This window comes from Eriocheir sinensis, chromosome 57, assembly GCF_024679095.1.
Source record: "Eriocheir sinensis breed Jianghai 21 chromosome 57, ASM2467909v1, whole genome shotgun sequence".
Classification (NCBI taxonomy): domain Eukaryota; kingdom Metazoa; phylum Arthropoda; class Malacostraca; order Decapoda; family Varunidae; genus Eriocheir; species Eriocheir sinensis.
Genome location: NC_066565.1, coordinates 1,407,728 through 1,422,727, shown reverse-complemented (window position 1 = coordinate 1,422,727; position 15,000 = coordinate 1,407,728). Strand labels below are relative to the sequence as shown.

The 15,000-nt window shown below is 49.1% G+C and overlaps 1 protein-coding gene and 1 long non-coding RNA gene across 25 annotated transcripts in view; one reads left to right on the top strand and one right to left on the bottom strand.

Annotated features, from left to right (window-relative positions):
• The window catches only part of LOC126984467 (brain tumor protein-like), a 30,460-nt gene extending 22,124 nt beyond the window's left edge, over window positions 1–8,336 (top strand). The window contains exons 2-7 of one of the 24 annotated variants that reach the window (XM_050838189.1): window positions 514–658; window positions 823–3,044; window positions 4,261–7,834; window positions 7,942–7,993; window positions 8,101–8,151; window positions 8,259–8,336. In XM_050838189.1, coding sequence (XP_050694146.1) covers window positions 541–658; window positions 823–3,044; window positions 4,261–4,557 — 2,637 coding nt within the window. In that variant the 5' untranslated portion in view covers window positions 514–540 and the 3' untranslated portion in view covers window positions 4,558–7,834; window positions 7,942–7,993; window positions 8,101–8,151; window positions 8,259–8,336. Of the gene's footprint in view, window positions 1–513; window positions 659–822; window positions 3,045–4,260 lie in introns of all 24 variants that reach the window. The other 23 variants (XM_050838188.1, XM_050838167.1, XM_050838191.1 and 20 more) reach the window with 23 other exon arrangements.
• A 510-nt stretch (window positions 8,337–8,846) lies between these two features.
• Window positions 8,847–14,238, bottom strand: LOC126984468 (uncharacterized). The gene is made up of 2 exons (XR_007736768.1): window positions 13,226–14,238; window positions 8,847–13,122 (listed from the first exon to the last, which is right to left on the bottom strand). It is a non-coding gene; the product is annotated as an uncharacterized LOC126984468 (long non-coding RNA).
• Window positions 14,239–15,000: the final 762 nt, after the last annotated feature.

The following is a 15,000-nucleotide window of genomic DNA, read 5'->3' as shown; positions in this document are numbered from 1 at the left end:
TTCTTTTTTGTTTTGTTTTGTATTCATGTTATTTTTTTTGTTGTTTTTGATGTTTGTCTTTTCTTCCTTTATTAGACATTTATCAACATCTTTTCCTCCCTCCTCCAGTCTGTGTGTTGTTTTTCTTCATTTACTTTATTTGCTTTTATTAACATCTTTTCATCCCTCTTCTAGTCATGTGTGATTTTGTTGTTTTTGATGTTTGTCTTTTCTTCCTTTACTTAGACATTTATCAACATCTTTTCCTCCCTCCTCCAGTCTGTGTGAGGGTGGTCGTCCATTTTGCCCATTGATATTTACATTTATTTACGCATTTATTAACATCTTTTCATCCCTCTTCTAGTCTGTGTGAGGGTGGTCGTCCATTTTGCCCATTGATATTTACATTTATTTACGCATTTATAAACATCTTTTCCTCCCTCTTCCAGTCTGTGTGAGGGTGGTCGTACATTTTGCCCATTGACATTTACATTTACTTACGCATTTATTAACATCTCTTCCTCCCTCCTCCAGTCCGTGTGAGGGTGGTCGCTGGCGAGGATGTCTGTGTGTTCTCCGACGCCTTCCCTTGAGAGCCTGTCCGGGACGCCCCTCGGCTCCCTAATCGACTCGGATCCTCCACGCTCGCTTGAGAACTCACCTCCGGCTTCCACCACAGGTATGCACAGTTTTGAGAGGGAAGCAAGAGGGAGAGAGTGTGTGTGTGTGTGTGTTTAGTGTTGCCGAGTGTTGCGCTATATTGCAGAGGGAGAGAGAGTGTGAGTGTAGTATTGTTGTTGGCAGTGTGTGTCACAGTGTTGCTGAGGTGTGTGTGTGTTGCAGGGTCGGTGGTGGGGCGCAGCTCCCCTGTGGCCACGGTGTGCGGGATATGCAACGACACCTTCGTGCTGCCCCGTGTGTTGTCCTGCCTGCACGTGTTCTGCCTGGGGTGCCTGGAGAAGGTGTGCGACGGTGGTGACCGCCTGGTGTGCCCGCAGTGCCAGGCCGTGACCTCCGCCCCGCCGCCGCTGCTGCTGCCGGACTACGCCCTGCACCGGCTGCTGGAGGCGCCCGTGGATGAGCCGGCCTCCTGCACCGCCTGCAAGAGTCGGGACGTTGCGGCGGCCGTGGCGCGCTGCCTGGACTGTGCCAAGCTGCTGTGCCCCCACTGTGTCATGGCCCACCAGTACATGCACTGCTTCGAGGGCCACCGCGTGGTGACCCTGGCCGAGCTGGCCCAGCGCGACGAGCGGCCCGTGACCTGCATCAGGCACAAGGGTGAGCCGCTCAAATACTTCTGCGTGACCTGCAGCGCGCCCATCTGCGTGGACTGCACCCTGCTGGACCACCCCAAGGGCCTACACGAGCACGAGGCGCTGCACGACGCGGCGCCGCGGCACCTGGACCAGATCTGCCACGCCATGGAGGGCGGCCGCTCCCGGGCCGCCGACCTGCGGTCCTGCGTGAAGGCGGTGGAGGGGTCCAGCGGGCGGCTGCAGCAGCAGTACGAGAAGGCCCAGGCGGAGATCCAGGACACCTTCGCCTTCTACAGCACGGTGGTGGAGGAGCGCAAGAGTGAGCTGCTGCGTGAGCTGGACTCGCTGTACCACGCCAAGCAGGTCAGCCTCAGCGTGTTCGCCCAGAAGGCGCAGGAGTGCGTGGACAAGCTGCTCTCCACCTGCGACTTCGTGGACAAGATGCGGCGCTACGCCAACACCACGGAGGTGCTCATGTTCCGCAAGCTCATCGAGGGCAAGCTGGCGGAGCAGATGGGCAAGAACTTTGACCTGGGCATGCAGAACGTCAGCGACCTGGAGTTTGTCTCCAACTACCCGGCCATCCAGGTGGGCGTGCGGAACACCTTCGGGTACATCCGCTCGTCCTCGGACATCCAGGTGGGCCCCGCCAAGCTGCCGCCCATCGCCCGGCCCTCCGCCGCGGCCGCTGCCGCCGCCTCCGTCAGCAGCATGAACAGCATCAACACCTGCCTCAACGGCCTCTCCGGCCTCACCACGCTGGCCAACGGCAACGCCGCCGTGGCCGGCACCAATGGCGGCCTGGCCCCCGGCGGCCACCCAGCTGTCACCAATGCACAGGTCACCAACGGCATGGCGGGCGGCCTGGGTGGCGGCCTGGGCACGGGCCTGGCTGGCGGCCTCACCAACGGCCTGGCCAACGGGTTCTCCGGGCTGGGCGGCGGCGGCGTCAACGGCAACCTGAATGGCGTGCTGGAGCGGCCGTACAACAACACCCAGCTCTCCGCGCTGCTGTCCAAGCGCTTCAGCAGCCACGCCCTCGGCCCCTTCTCCACCTCCCTCGGCGACCTCAACATGAACGGCCTCACCTCCTACGAGAAATGGAGCTGTGGTGGCGGCGAGGGCGGCGGCGTCTTCAGCGGCGGCGGGGAGGGCGGTGGTGGTGGCGGGGGCGGCGGTGGGGGGGTGGGCGGCGCGCCGGACCCCGTGCTGCATGACCTGTCCCACAAGCTGCTGTCGTGCTCCATCTTCCCGCCGCGCTCACAGATCAAGCGTCAGAAGATGATCTACCACTGCAAGTTTGGAGAGTTTGGCGTGCTGGAGGGACAGTTCACCGAGCCCAGCGGCGTGGCCGTCAATGCCCAGAACGACATCATCGTGGCCGACACCAACAACCACCGCATCCAGATCTTCGACAAGGAGGGACGCTTCAAGTTCCAGTTCGGGGAGTGCGGGAAACGCGACGGCCAGCTCCTGTACCCCAACCGCGTGGCCGTGGTGCGCACCAGCGGCGACATCATCGTGACGGAGCGCTCCCCCACGCACCAGATACAGATATACAACCAGTACGGACAGTTCGTGCGCAAGTTTGGGGCCAACACGCTCTGCTACCCGCGGGGCGTCACCGTGGACCACAAGGGCCGCATCATCGTGGTGGAGTGCAAGGTGATGCGCGTCATAATCTTTGACCAGTACGGCACCGTCCTGCACCAGTTCAACTGCCCCAACCACCTCGAGTTCCCCAACGGCGTGGTGGTCAACGACAAGCAGGAAATATTCATCTCAGACAACCGAGCCCACTGTGTCAAGGTGAGGGGGAGGGGGATGAGGGGGGGAGGAAGGGAGGGAGGGAGGGGGTACAAGGGTAACAGTTGTCCCACTATAAATATATATGAAGTCAAATTCTGATACCTCATGGGGGCTTCGTGGTGCAGTGGTTAGCACACTTGGCTCACAACCGAGAGAGCCTGGGTTCGATTCCCAGGTGGAGTGGAAAAATTTGGGTGGCTTTTCCAATTCCCTACGCCCCTGTCCACCCAGCAGTGAATGGGCACTAGACATTAATCAGGGGTTGTGTCCTGTCTCCTGGGGTCTGTGCCCTTCTCCTATAATTCCTTCCCCTTCTGTCTCTCTCCGGCATATGACCACAGATGTTGTGCTGACTAAACCAAACTTTCCAGCTTTTCTGATCCCTCATTCTTGCTTGTCTCAGTGTTCTCCAGCTGTAGGTATTTTTAAAGGCCAATTTCTATTCCTTTTTCCTTTAATTATTTGACTCATTGATAATCCCAGTTCTCTCGGGACAGGTATTAACATTTTCCTAAGGCTTTCATTTTCCTTAATCCATGTTTTCCTGTGATGTGCTAGTTTGTCACCCAAGTAACTCCCACACCCTGCTCTTCCTTCCCAAGTAACTCCCTGGTGTTGATTTAGGGGGAGCCGAGAAGGCCGTGGCCTCGGGCCCCTCGCCCCTCGCCCAGAAGGGCTCCGTGCCCACAAGGGTCTTGCCCCTGAAGGGGCACACGGGCACCTTGGATAACTTTATTAGGAAACAAATATTCCTATTAGTTACCCGTAAATTTGTTACTTGTTTGTTGTTTTTCGTGTCGCAAAGAATTCACTTTAAAAATAAAATAAAACTAACTTATTTAGATCAATTTGGCATTTGATATTTTCTTCCATAAATAATACTGTATAATTATATAGTTTTATAATTAATGAAAAAAAAATTTTTTTCATTAATTGCAAGACTTCATGAATTTACATGTATGTAATTACATTTATCTTGATGATTCTTGTGATTATGATGAAACACTAAATGACACCCCAGCGTTGACGCCCTGCTTAGGGCCACACACCCCGCCGGCCTTGGCCCACATCATGAATCTGGCCCGGCCCACCCCAAGTAACTCCCTGGTGCTAGTCTCTCAGGTCTCTCTCCCCATCCCTAGTCTTCCTAACACTAGTCTACCTTACATGTGTTCCCCAGTCTCCACAGGTCTCCCTAACACAAATCCTCCCTCAGGTGTTCAACTACGAGGGTCAGTACCTTCGTCAGATCGGCGGCGAGGGCGTGACCAACTACCCGATCGGCGTGGGCATCAACAGCCAGGGCGAGGTGCTGATCGCCGACAACCACAACAACTTCAACCTGACGCTGTTCACCCAGGAGGGCCAGCTGGTGTCCGCCTACGAGTCCAAGGTGAAGCACGCGCAGTGTTTCGACGTGGCGCTGATGGACGACGGCTCCGTGGTCCTGGCAAGCAAGGACTACCGTTTGTATGTCTACCGATATCTCCAGGTCCCACCACCCCATATGTGAGCTGCCGCCCCGCCCCAGTTGACCCGATGCCCCGCCCAGTACCCCCCCCTGCCCCCCCCAAGCTACCCTCGTTGTCGCCGTTTCTTCATATAGTCTATTTTTACTACATGGTTGCAGTTATTTGTACGCCCTGCCCCGTGCCCCTGCCCCCTCCCCATGCCACCCTCTCGGAGCGGCCCCGTTCGCCCCACTAGTCAGGTGCGCCCCGTTGCTCTCGGTCTGGGTCTCGGGCGCACCCCCCACAATCCTCACACACACCAAGTCGAAGAAACTTTTATTTATTTTTTAGCGCCATTTTTTTTTTGTTGCGATGTTTCTCATTTTTATTTTTCTCTCATCATCCGCCGCCGCCGCTGCTGCGTTTGTTTTTTTCTCTTTCCCTTTTGTTTGTTTGTTTGTTTGCGCCCACTCTTGCTCTGCCCCCCCTGACCCCCCCTCCCCCATCTCACCCCCCCTCCCTCCCCCACACACAGTCATGTACATAAGTTATTTTGCCGAACGTTTTTTTTTTTTTTAAGTTTATCGCAAAATTCTCTATTTGTTGCTCTACGAATTGTTTTAAGTTGTGCCATGATGGGCGGTGGCGGCTGGCTGTCGGCGGCGGCTCACGGCGGCCGTCGACACCGCCGCCACCCGCCACTCACTCACTCACTCACTCACTCACTCACGCGCTCGAGAAAGGATCATTGTTTGGGTTTGTTCGTTCCGTTTATATTCTCCTATTTATGTCACGTAACTTATTGAACCAATGTTGAGATTAGGGCGGCCGGGAGCGAGGGAGTGCGGGCGGCTGGCGTCGGCGCCCCGGCCAGCTCCCGCCCACTATCGCCCACGAGCCTAACTCCAGCGCCCCGCCTCCCCGCCCGCCGCCGCCCCGTAGCGTAGTGTAAGGGCGCGATCGGATGTGTTGCGCGCTTATTGTTTATTGCATTTGTTAGCCTAAGAAACCAGTGCATGCGAGCTTGTGTCGGGCGGCTTGGCGGAGACCAGCCGCCCCCCCAAGAGGTTTTTATTACAATTATTATTACGATTATGACTACTATTACTACTACTACTACTACTACTACTGCTACACTTATAAGGATAGTCCGAAGCTGGAGTTGTGGGAATAATTACTGTGTCGGAATTTGCTACTACTACTACTACTATTTCTACTACTATTACTACTTCTACTACAAGAGACAGAGCAAAAAAAGAAAAGAAAGGAAGGGATGTGTCGCTCTTTCTTCCGCTTTCTCTCTCTCTTCTCTCTCCTTCCCTGTTAGTGTGTGCGTGCGTGCGTGCGTGCCAGACACCTTATGTAAATGGTGGGTGGTGGCCTGTTTGTTCGTTTGTTTGTTTGTTCCGCTGAGAGGCCCATCGCGCTTGACTGTTAGCTAGGTGGTTATCAAAGGAAAGAAAAAAAAAAAAGAAAAAATCGGAGGAGAAATTTTACGGCCGAAATCACTTGTTAATGTTTTCTCACTAACCACCACCACCACCACCACCACCACTACCACTATCCCTACTGCTACTACTACTATTACTACTACTGGATATGATGTTGTAGGTTTATATCAAAATTAGACTCACTGTTTTTGTGTCTATCTACATACGATGAGCTCGGAAATCCATGACTCTCGACCTGTGAAGTGCTTGTGTGTGTGTGGAGATAGTTTGTGTCTGTGCCGGAAAGCAGATGGACGGATGCTCGGATGGACCTCAGAGTGACGAAGAAAGGAAAGGAACGGAAAGGGAGTGGACGGAAGGAAAGGAAAGGAAAGGAAGTGTTTGAAGGACTAGGAAAAGGGAATGGACAGAAGAAAAGAAAGGAAAGGAAAGGAAAGGAAAGGAAGTGTTTGAAGGACTAGGAAGAAAGGAAAGGAAAGGAAAGGAAGTGTTTGAAGGACTAGAAAAAAGAGTGAACAAAAGGAAGGAAAGTAAAGGAAATAAACAAAACAAAACAAAAGAAGGAAAGGAAAGGGAGTGATTGAAGGACCAGGAAAGGGAACGAACAGAATAAAGGAACACATCAGAGCGGAAACGGAAACATAGATAGTCGGAACGGAAGGGAGAGAAAGGAAAAACTAGCAAGAAATGAAACTACGGAGACAGAGAGAAGGAAAAAACAGGACATGAAACAAACGAAAACTAGCAAAAAAACGGAGAAGGGAAAAACGGATCAAGAGGAAAACGGATAGAAACGGAGATTAAGGAAATGAAAACAAGGAAAAAAAACAATAAACAGGAAAACACTAGTTCGTCACCCAATACATGACAATCAAAGAAAACGGACAACGGAGGAGGAGGAGGAGGAGGCGAAAGAAGCGTAAACATTGAAAACAAAGACCGACACCACAAGAAGAAGAAGAAGAAGCACACACACACATACACACACACACACACACACACACACGAGCGATTATGATGTTTTTGTACACGGCTGTAACACACACACACACATATGACCTTAGGGGGCCAAATTTAATAGCAGGTGATAATTATATTGTAACTAACCCTTTCTATCATTATATATTGCTAGTCATCGCCACCATGTCCCCTATACGATGCTTACCGGGGTAGGGGTCGGGGGTCAGCCTGGCGGTCACCCATCCCGTCCGCTCGCTCGCTCTCTCTTCGGTGAATCGCGGAACTTGCCGTCAAATTTCACTTTATTTTATTTGATTTCCGATTTTTTTGGTTTGTTTCACGAGTTTATTGTTTTTTTTTTGCGAGGGTTTCGTTTCTCTTATTGGCAACTCAACCTCTTTTTTTTTATTAATTAACTTTGGGGTCGTTGTTGCTCCTCGTAATTGCTAATATTAACGCTAACTTAACTTTGATGTACATTAGGCTATTGTTTTTATCTCTCAAGTTCCTTCTCTCATTACAAACTCAACCTCTATGTTATTATTTACGAGGTTGTTTCATAAGGATATTGTATTTCCTTCTCACGGAACGAATTGCAAACTTAACCTCATTTTACTTTAATTTATAGAAGGTTATTATATCGCAGTTTAAATAATTCTTCATCTTTTTCTATATAATAACCAATTTGGAAGAGAAGGTGAGGTTCAGAGGAGCAGAGATGGCTAACCTAACCTCACTTTACACTATACAAGGTTATTATATCACAGTTTAAATAATTCTTCATCTTTTTCTATATAATAACCAATTTGGAAGAGAAGGTGAGGTTCAGAGGAGCAGAGATGGCTAACCTAACCTCACTTTACACTATACAAGGTTCATTTCCCACGGTTAAATTCTCTTTCATATCATATTAAGAAGAGAAGGTTAGGTTTAGAAGAAGAGAGATACCAAACTGTTCACTTTACACTAATTTATACAAGGTTCATTTGCCACAGGTAAACTCTCTCTCACATCATACTAAGAAGAGAAGGTTAGGTTTAGGAGAAGAGAGATACCAAACTGTTCACTTTACACTAATTTATACAAGGTTCATTTGCCACAGTTAAACTCTCTCTCACATCATACTAAGAAGAGAAGGTTAGGTTTAGGAGAAGAGAGATACCAAACTGTTCACTTTTCACTAATTTATACAAGGTTCATTTGCCACAGTTAAACTCTCATATCATATTAAGAAAAGAAGGTTAGGTTTAGGGGAAGAGAGATACCAAACTGTTCACTTTTCACTAATTTATACAAGGTTCATTTGCCACAGTTAAACTCTCTCTCATATCATATTAAGAAGAGAAGGTTAGGTTTAGGAGAAGAGAGATACCAAACTGTCCACTTTTCACTAATTTATACAAGGTTCATTTGCCACAGTTAAACTCCCTCTCATATCATATTAAGAAGAGAAGGTTAGGTTTAGGGGAAGAGGAATGACAAACCTCTACTCTCATTTTAAGTAAGAAGAGAGGGTGGGGTTCAGGGGACAAGAGATGGCTGGCTGACCGACTGGCTGGCTGGCGACCCCTACACCACCATGTCCTTTAACACTATTACCACTACTGTCGCTACCACTGCATTGATGGTAGGGGGTTGTGCGTCACCGTTGGAAAAGGGGACAGCATTGATGATGATGACGATGATGTTTTTTACCGCCAGTTATGACCATTATTATTATATACGTGTGTAGTCCTGTGTGTCACTATAACTCAGAAACACATTAGTTGAACAAAAATCAAATTGTCCCTGTAGCTACCCGATTTACCCCAACCGATTTATCCCGACCCGATATTCCCAACCGATTTATCCCGACCCGATATTCCCAACCGATTTTTCCAACGCAATTTACCCTGACCTGATTTTTCCCCAACCCGATTTTCTTTGCCTTTATTTCCCCAAACCGATTTTCCTTTACCCGATATACCCAACATTGACTTCAACCTTATTTTCCTTTCCCGATTTCCCAACTTGAATTTCCTTATCCGATATCCACATCCAGTTTCCTGACCCGATATTTTCACCCGATTTTCCAACCCGATATTTTCGCCCGATTTTCCAACCCGATATTTTCACCCGATATTTTCCCACCGCCCTATCGCCAGCATGCGTTCCTGTGTGTATGTATCCTGAGTGTGCGCTGGAGGCTGGCTGTTAAACTTACATATATAAATAGGCCGTTAGGTAGTTAATGGTTGATCCAAGAAGCGTAACGTTGTTGTACTAATCTTAATAATACCTTCTGCCTTTTTTTGTAATGGCTTGCCCAGGTAATAGCTATAGGTAGGTAGGTACTTCTTTAACGAGCTCAACCTTTCCATTGTCGACCTTACCCTACATATAGCTGACCCTTACCTGACCTAACCTAACCTAACCTCCCTCTCTTCTGACTATTCTGATCTTGTTTTTTTTTGTGTTTTTTTTTCTTTACCTAACTTAACCTAACTTGACCTATAACTTAACCTAGCCTGACCTTTCTCTCTCTCTCTCTCTCTCTCTCTCTCTCTCTCTCTCTCTCTCTCTCTCTCTCTGTCTGTATCTCTGTTTCTCTCTCTCCTTCTTCTTCTGCTAATACCAACATCCACCTCCTCCTCTTCTTCTTCTCCCTCCTCCTCCTCCTCCTCCTCTTCCTCCTTCTGCCCCCTTCCCATCTTCTTCCATTCTTCTTCTTCCTCTACTACTGACACCCACCTCCTCCTCCTCCTCCTCTCCTCTTCCTCCTCCTCCTCCTCCTCCTCCTCTCACCCTCACCACCACCCCCCTGTCACCATAATCTTGCCTTATACCGATGTTGTGCGATGTTGTGACCTCCGGAATGTGATGCGATGTTGTACCCTCCCCTCAAGAAGCCCCTCGCTCTCTCTCGCTCTATCTCGCTCACTTTCCTTCACTCTCTTTCTCTCTCTCGCTCTTTGTCCGGATTTTCTAAGAGAGAGAGAGAGACTCCGTTTTCTTTCTTTAGACTTTCTATATTTTCTTTCGCTTTCTTTAATTTCTCACTTTCTCACTCTCTCTTTTTTTTTTAATCTTCTTAGAGAGAGTGATTTTGCCTTCCATTCAATTCTCTCTAATCTTCTTTCTCTCATTTTCTGTTGCTTTCTCTAATTTCTCTCATTTTCTCTAATCTCTAATATGGTACGTCTCTCTCTCTCTCTCTCTCTCTCTCTCTCTCTCTCTCTCTTGAATCCTTCCCTCCCATCCCTCTCTCTCTCTCTCTTTCTCGCTTCATTCAGCCACACATATATAAGACCAATTAAGCTAGCTCTAACTCACTCGCTCACTATCTCTAATTCCCTCTCTCTCTCTCGCTCTCTCTCAAGCCATTTATTACAGTAACATGAATCACATTTTGTTATAAATCGCAAGAAAATAAAAGAAGAAAGAAAAAAACATTGATATTTGTACGGCTGTGTGTGTGTGTGTGTGTGTGTGCGTGCGTATGTGCGTGTGTCTGTTTGTCAAGGCTATCTGGCTGTTTGTGTTGCTCGCTTGTTCAAGGAAAGCGTTTGACAGCCTGTTTGACCGCCGCGCACACAAACGCGCACACACACACACATACGTACACACTAACACCCACATGGAGAGGTTGAGCTTCTTGAGACTAACGGGATCAAATTTTGGTTGTTTTCTGGTGGTGTGGATCGGTTGTGTTTGTTAAGCCCGCCCCAGTGTTGGGTCCCTGCCCCCCACCACCCCTCCCCACCACCACCACCACCACCAGTCAACCGGTCAGTCAGTCAGTCAGTCAGTCAATCAGTCAGGAAGTCAGTCATATCTCCAGTTTCCAGTAACAAACACACACACACACACACACACACACACACACACACACACCTTGAAAACACACATACACACTTCTTGAAAACACACACACACACACACACACACACACACACACCTTGAAAACACACATACACAATTCTTGAAAAAACACACACACACACACACACACACACACACACACACACACACACACACACACTTTGAAATACACACACAACAATACATACTCAAACACACACACACACACACTTCTTGAAAACACACAAACACACACACATACACAATAGCTAAAACTGACTTACTTAACTAACTGACAAGCTGACTGACTGGCTGACGGACTGGGCGGGTGAGTGGGTTGGACAATACATATCTCTTGTTGAAACTATACTGTGTGTACACCCGTGGAGCCGAGATCGCCCGGCTCCAATAGACTAGTCAGGACCAGGGAGGGCAGGTTACTGCACTCGCCACAAGGGGTTTGGAGGTTGGCGGACTCGTAACCGTTGGAAAAAGGATGTTAGATGATACGGTTTTGATCTATCGTACTGCGTCTATCAATCTATCGGAACTTGTGTGGGTTCGGTAATTTGAGGCATACTGTATTTGATGTTTTCTGATGCGTAGCAGTTGAAAAAAAAGTAGAAATGGTGTTAGACGATACGGTTTTGAAGCTATCTCCATCGTCGTACATGTGGGTATGACAGTTTGGGGTCTGGAACAGAAAAGTACGATGCCCTAAGACTCGTGATTGTTGCAGAAAGACTCTCAGTTTACAGTTTTAACGCTAACTTTATCAATATTAGCATTTTTATGTCTGTTTTGGGTCTGGGAAACCAACTACAAGGTCATAATCTGTGTTGGTATCACTGTTTGGGGTCTGGAATGAACAATTTGATATTCAAGAACTCGTAAATGTTGCAAGAAAGACCCACAATAACTTAACGATCTCAACGCAAACTACATCATTATTAGAGTTGTTTCGACAGTTTTGTTTACGAGACTTACGAATACAATATGCCGTGACCCGAAACTGTTGCAGAATGACCCACAATAACTAAACGATCTCAACGCAAACTACATCATTATTAGAGTTATTTCGACAGTTTTGTTTACGAGACTTACGAATGCAATATGCCGTGACCTGAAACTGTAGCAGAAATACCCACAATCTATACAGTTCTAACGCTAACACCATCGTATAGCCAACTGCAAAATCGTTATGAGTCGGTAACTTCACAAATTTAACGCTATCTACATTATGATTAGTGTTATTACGACAGTTTTGTTTACGAGACTTACGAATACAATATGCCGTGACTCAAAACTGTTGCAGAATGACCCACAATCTATACAGTTCTAACGCTAACACCATCTTATAGCCAACTGCAAAATCATTATGAGTCAGTAACTTCACAAATTTAACGCTATCCGCATTATGATAAGCGTTATTACAACAGTTTTGTTTACGAGACTTACGAATACAATATGCCGCGACCCAAAACTACTGCAGAATGACCCACAATCTATACAGTTCTAACGCTAACACCATCTTATAGCCAACTGCAAAATCGTTATGAGTCGGTAACTTCACAAATTTAACGCTATCTACATTATTATTAGTGTTATTACGACAGTTTTGTTTACGAGACTTACGAATACAATATGCTGTGACCCGAAACTACTGCAGGAAAGCCCCACAATAACTTAACGATCTCAACGCAAACTACATCACAATTTGCGTTATTTCGACAGTTTCGTTTACAAGACTTACGAATACAATATGCCGTGACCCGAAACTGTAGCAGAACGACCCACAATCTATACAGTTCTAACACTAACACCATTTTAACACCAACCGCAAAATCGTTACATGTACTCGACTAACAAACCCATCGTGGCGAGTGCAGTAACGCATCCTCCTGGTCAGGGTGGCGCCGGCCCTTATCGGCGGCATACGGCATCCATGGTGCAGGGATAGGCGTCGCAGCGGCCCCCCTCAACGCCCCACGGAGGGAGGAAGAGGGGCGTCCGTTCGGTGGCTTGTCATTTCTAGTTAGTGCTCGCTGTGCTGTGTAGGTCAGGCCAGACTTAGGTTAAGATGGACTAGTGTAGTGTGAGGGGGTAACAGCCCTTCGTCTTTCACTCTCGCTCTCTCTCTCACTCTAGCGGCCTAATTCTCTGTCTCCCGCTCTCTAAAAGCCCATATTTTTAAACGTATAGGCACCATTTCGGCTGTTTCGTAGAGGCGATCGGAGAAGTTGGGATTTTCATGGGCTGTTTTGTGACCCCAGAGGTGGTTTGACACGGAAAAAACACCCATTCGTAAAGCCTATCGGATAAGTAATTGGGGTTTTCACGGGCTGTTTTGTGACCCCAGAAGCAGTTTGACATGACCTCTACATCTGGAAAGGGAAAAAACACCTATTTGTAAAGCCTATCGGATAAGTAACAGCTTTTCACGGGCTGTTTCGTGACCCCAGAGACAGTTTGACATGACCTCTACATCGGGAGTGGAAAAAACACCTATTTGTAAAGCCTATCGGATAAGTAATTGGGGTTTTCACGGGCTGTTTTGTGACCCCAGAGGCAGTTTGACATGACCTTTGACCTCTTGGAACGGGACAGTCACCCATGAAAACCCAGTTAACTTTCTCTGTGGCCTTGGGAAACTGTCATGTGAGCGATACGTTTGTTAATATGGGCCTCTGTCTGTGCGTGAGTGTGTGTGTGTGTGTTGGTGTGTTTGGTGGTGTGTGTGTGTGTTAGGCTGGCTGGGTAAGGGGTCCAGTGCTTCTGTGTGCGTGTTTGCTTATGTGTGTGTGTGTGTGTGCGTGTGTGTGCGTACGCCCCCATGCACCACCACACGCACATTGTCCTTGTTTTTTTGCGGCCAACATTCCATTTGTTGACTCTTGAGATATTTATACGGTGCGGGGGACACACACACACACACACACACACACACACACACACGCACGCACACGTCAACGCACGCCATTATACACACACGCCCAGCCAGGCCTCACCACCCGACCAAGGCACCTCCACCACACCTCCGCCGCCGCTGCCGCCGCCGCCGCCGTGGTGGTGGTGGCGGTGCGGTCATTGCCACGCACCATTGGCCTTTCTGAAGCAAGTCTTCGTTGGTATCTACTTAAAAAAGTTTTCCAAAGTCTATTTTTTCACCTTTCTACAGTCCAAAAGATGGCGTAGTTTGCCGCGGCGGTGGCGGCGGGGCGCGGCGGCCGGCCAGCCAGTGTTGCCCCGCCCCGCCCCGCCCCGCCCCTGTACTAACGTTAAGCGTACCTTGCCCATTCTCTGCTGTTGACACGTTGACTACTTACCAAGAGATGAAACATTCCACTATTTTTGCTGTTTTTTCTATCTGTTTGTATCATGTTACTTTTGTAGTAGTGCCGCTTGTAGCCCGGGCCCGGGGCTGGGGGGTGGCCCCGCGGGGCGGCCACTGGGCCAGCCGCCGCCGCTGCCCCGCCGCCGCCCAGCCCGCCGCCCGCCAGATGTGTGTTGCTATTTTGCTATATGAACCTTGCGTTAGGAGTAGTGGATCATTATTGTGCCTAGTCCGGACATCAGGAACCAGCGTCCATGCGGGACGGCGCCCGCCGCCCGCCCGCCCGGCAGCCACAATCAAAACACGATGCCACCAGTGCCAGGCTGCCGGGCGGCGGCGGCTGCCCAGCGTGGTGCCCGCCCGCCCGCCCACCGCGCCCCACCCCGCGTGGTGGCGGCGCCCCAGTAACTCTGTGTACAGTGTTCACGGCAGCTTTTGTAGAGTGTGTGTTTGTAACCCTGTTGATATTGTTAAGGCCAAGCTGTGTCAAGTACCCATAGACAACACTCCCTCACCCTCACCCTGACCCCTCACCTTGACCCCTCACCCTGACCCTCACCCTGACCCTTCCCAGACACTGATGAACAAGTCAGTCACTCCCTCACACCCTTCCTTCCTTAGTCACTGATAGAAACTGATCTCCTACCTTCCCCTTCCTTCCCAAACCCCTTCCCTTCCTCTGACCCCTTCCCCTTCCCTAGTACTATTAGAAAACGATCTCTTGCCTCTCCCTTCCTTCCCAAACCCCTTTCCTTCCCTTCCCCCTCCTTCCCAAACCCCTTCCCCTTCCTTGGTACTTTTAGAAAACAATCTCTTGCCTTCCCCTTCCTTCCCTTCCCTTCTGTTCCTTAGTACTATTAGAACACAATCTCTTCCCCTCCCTTCCCCTCCCTCCCCTCCCCTCCCACCACTATGGACGT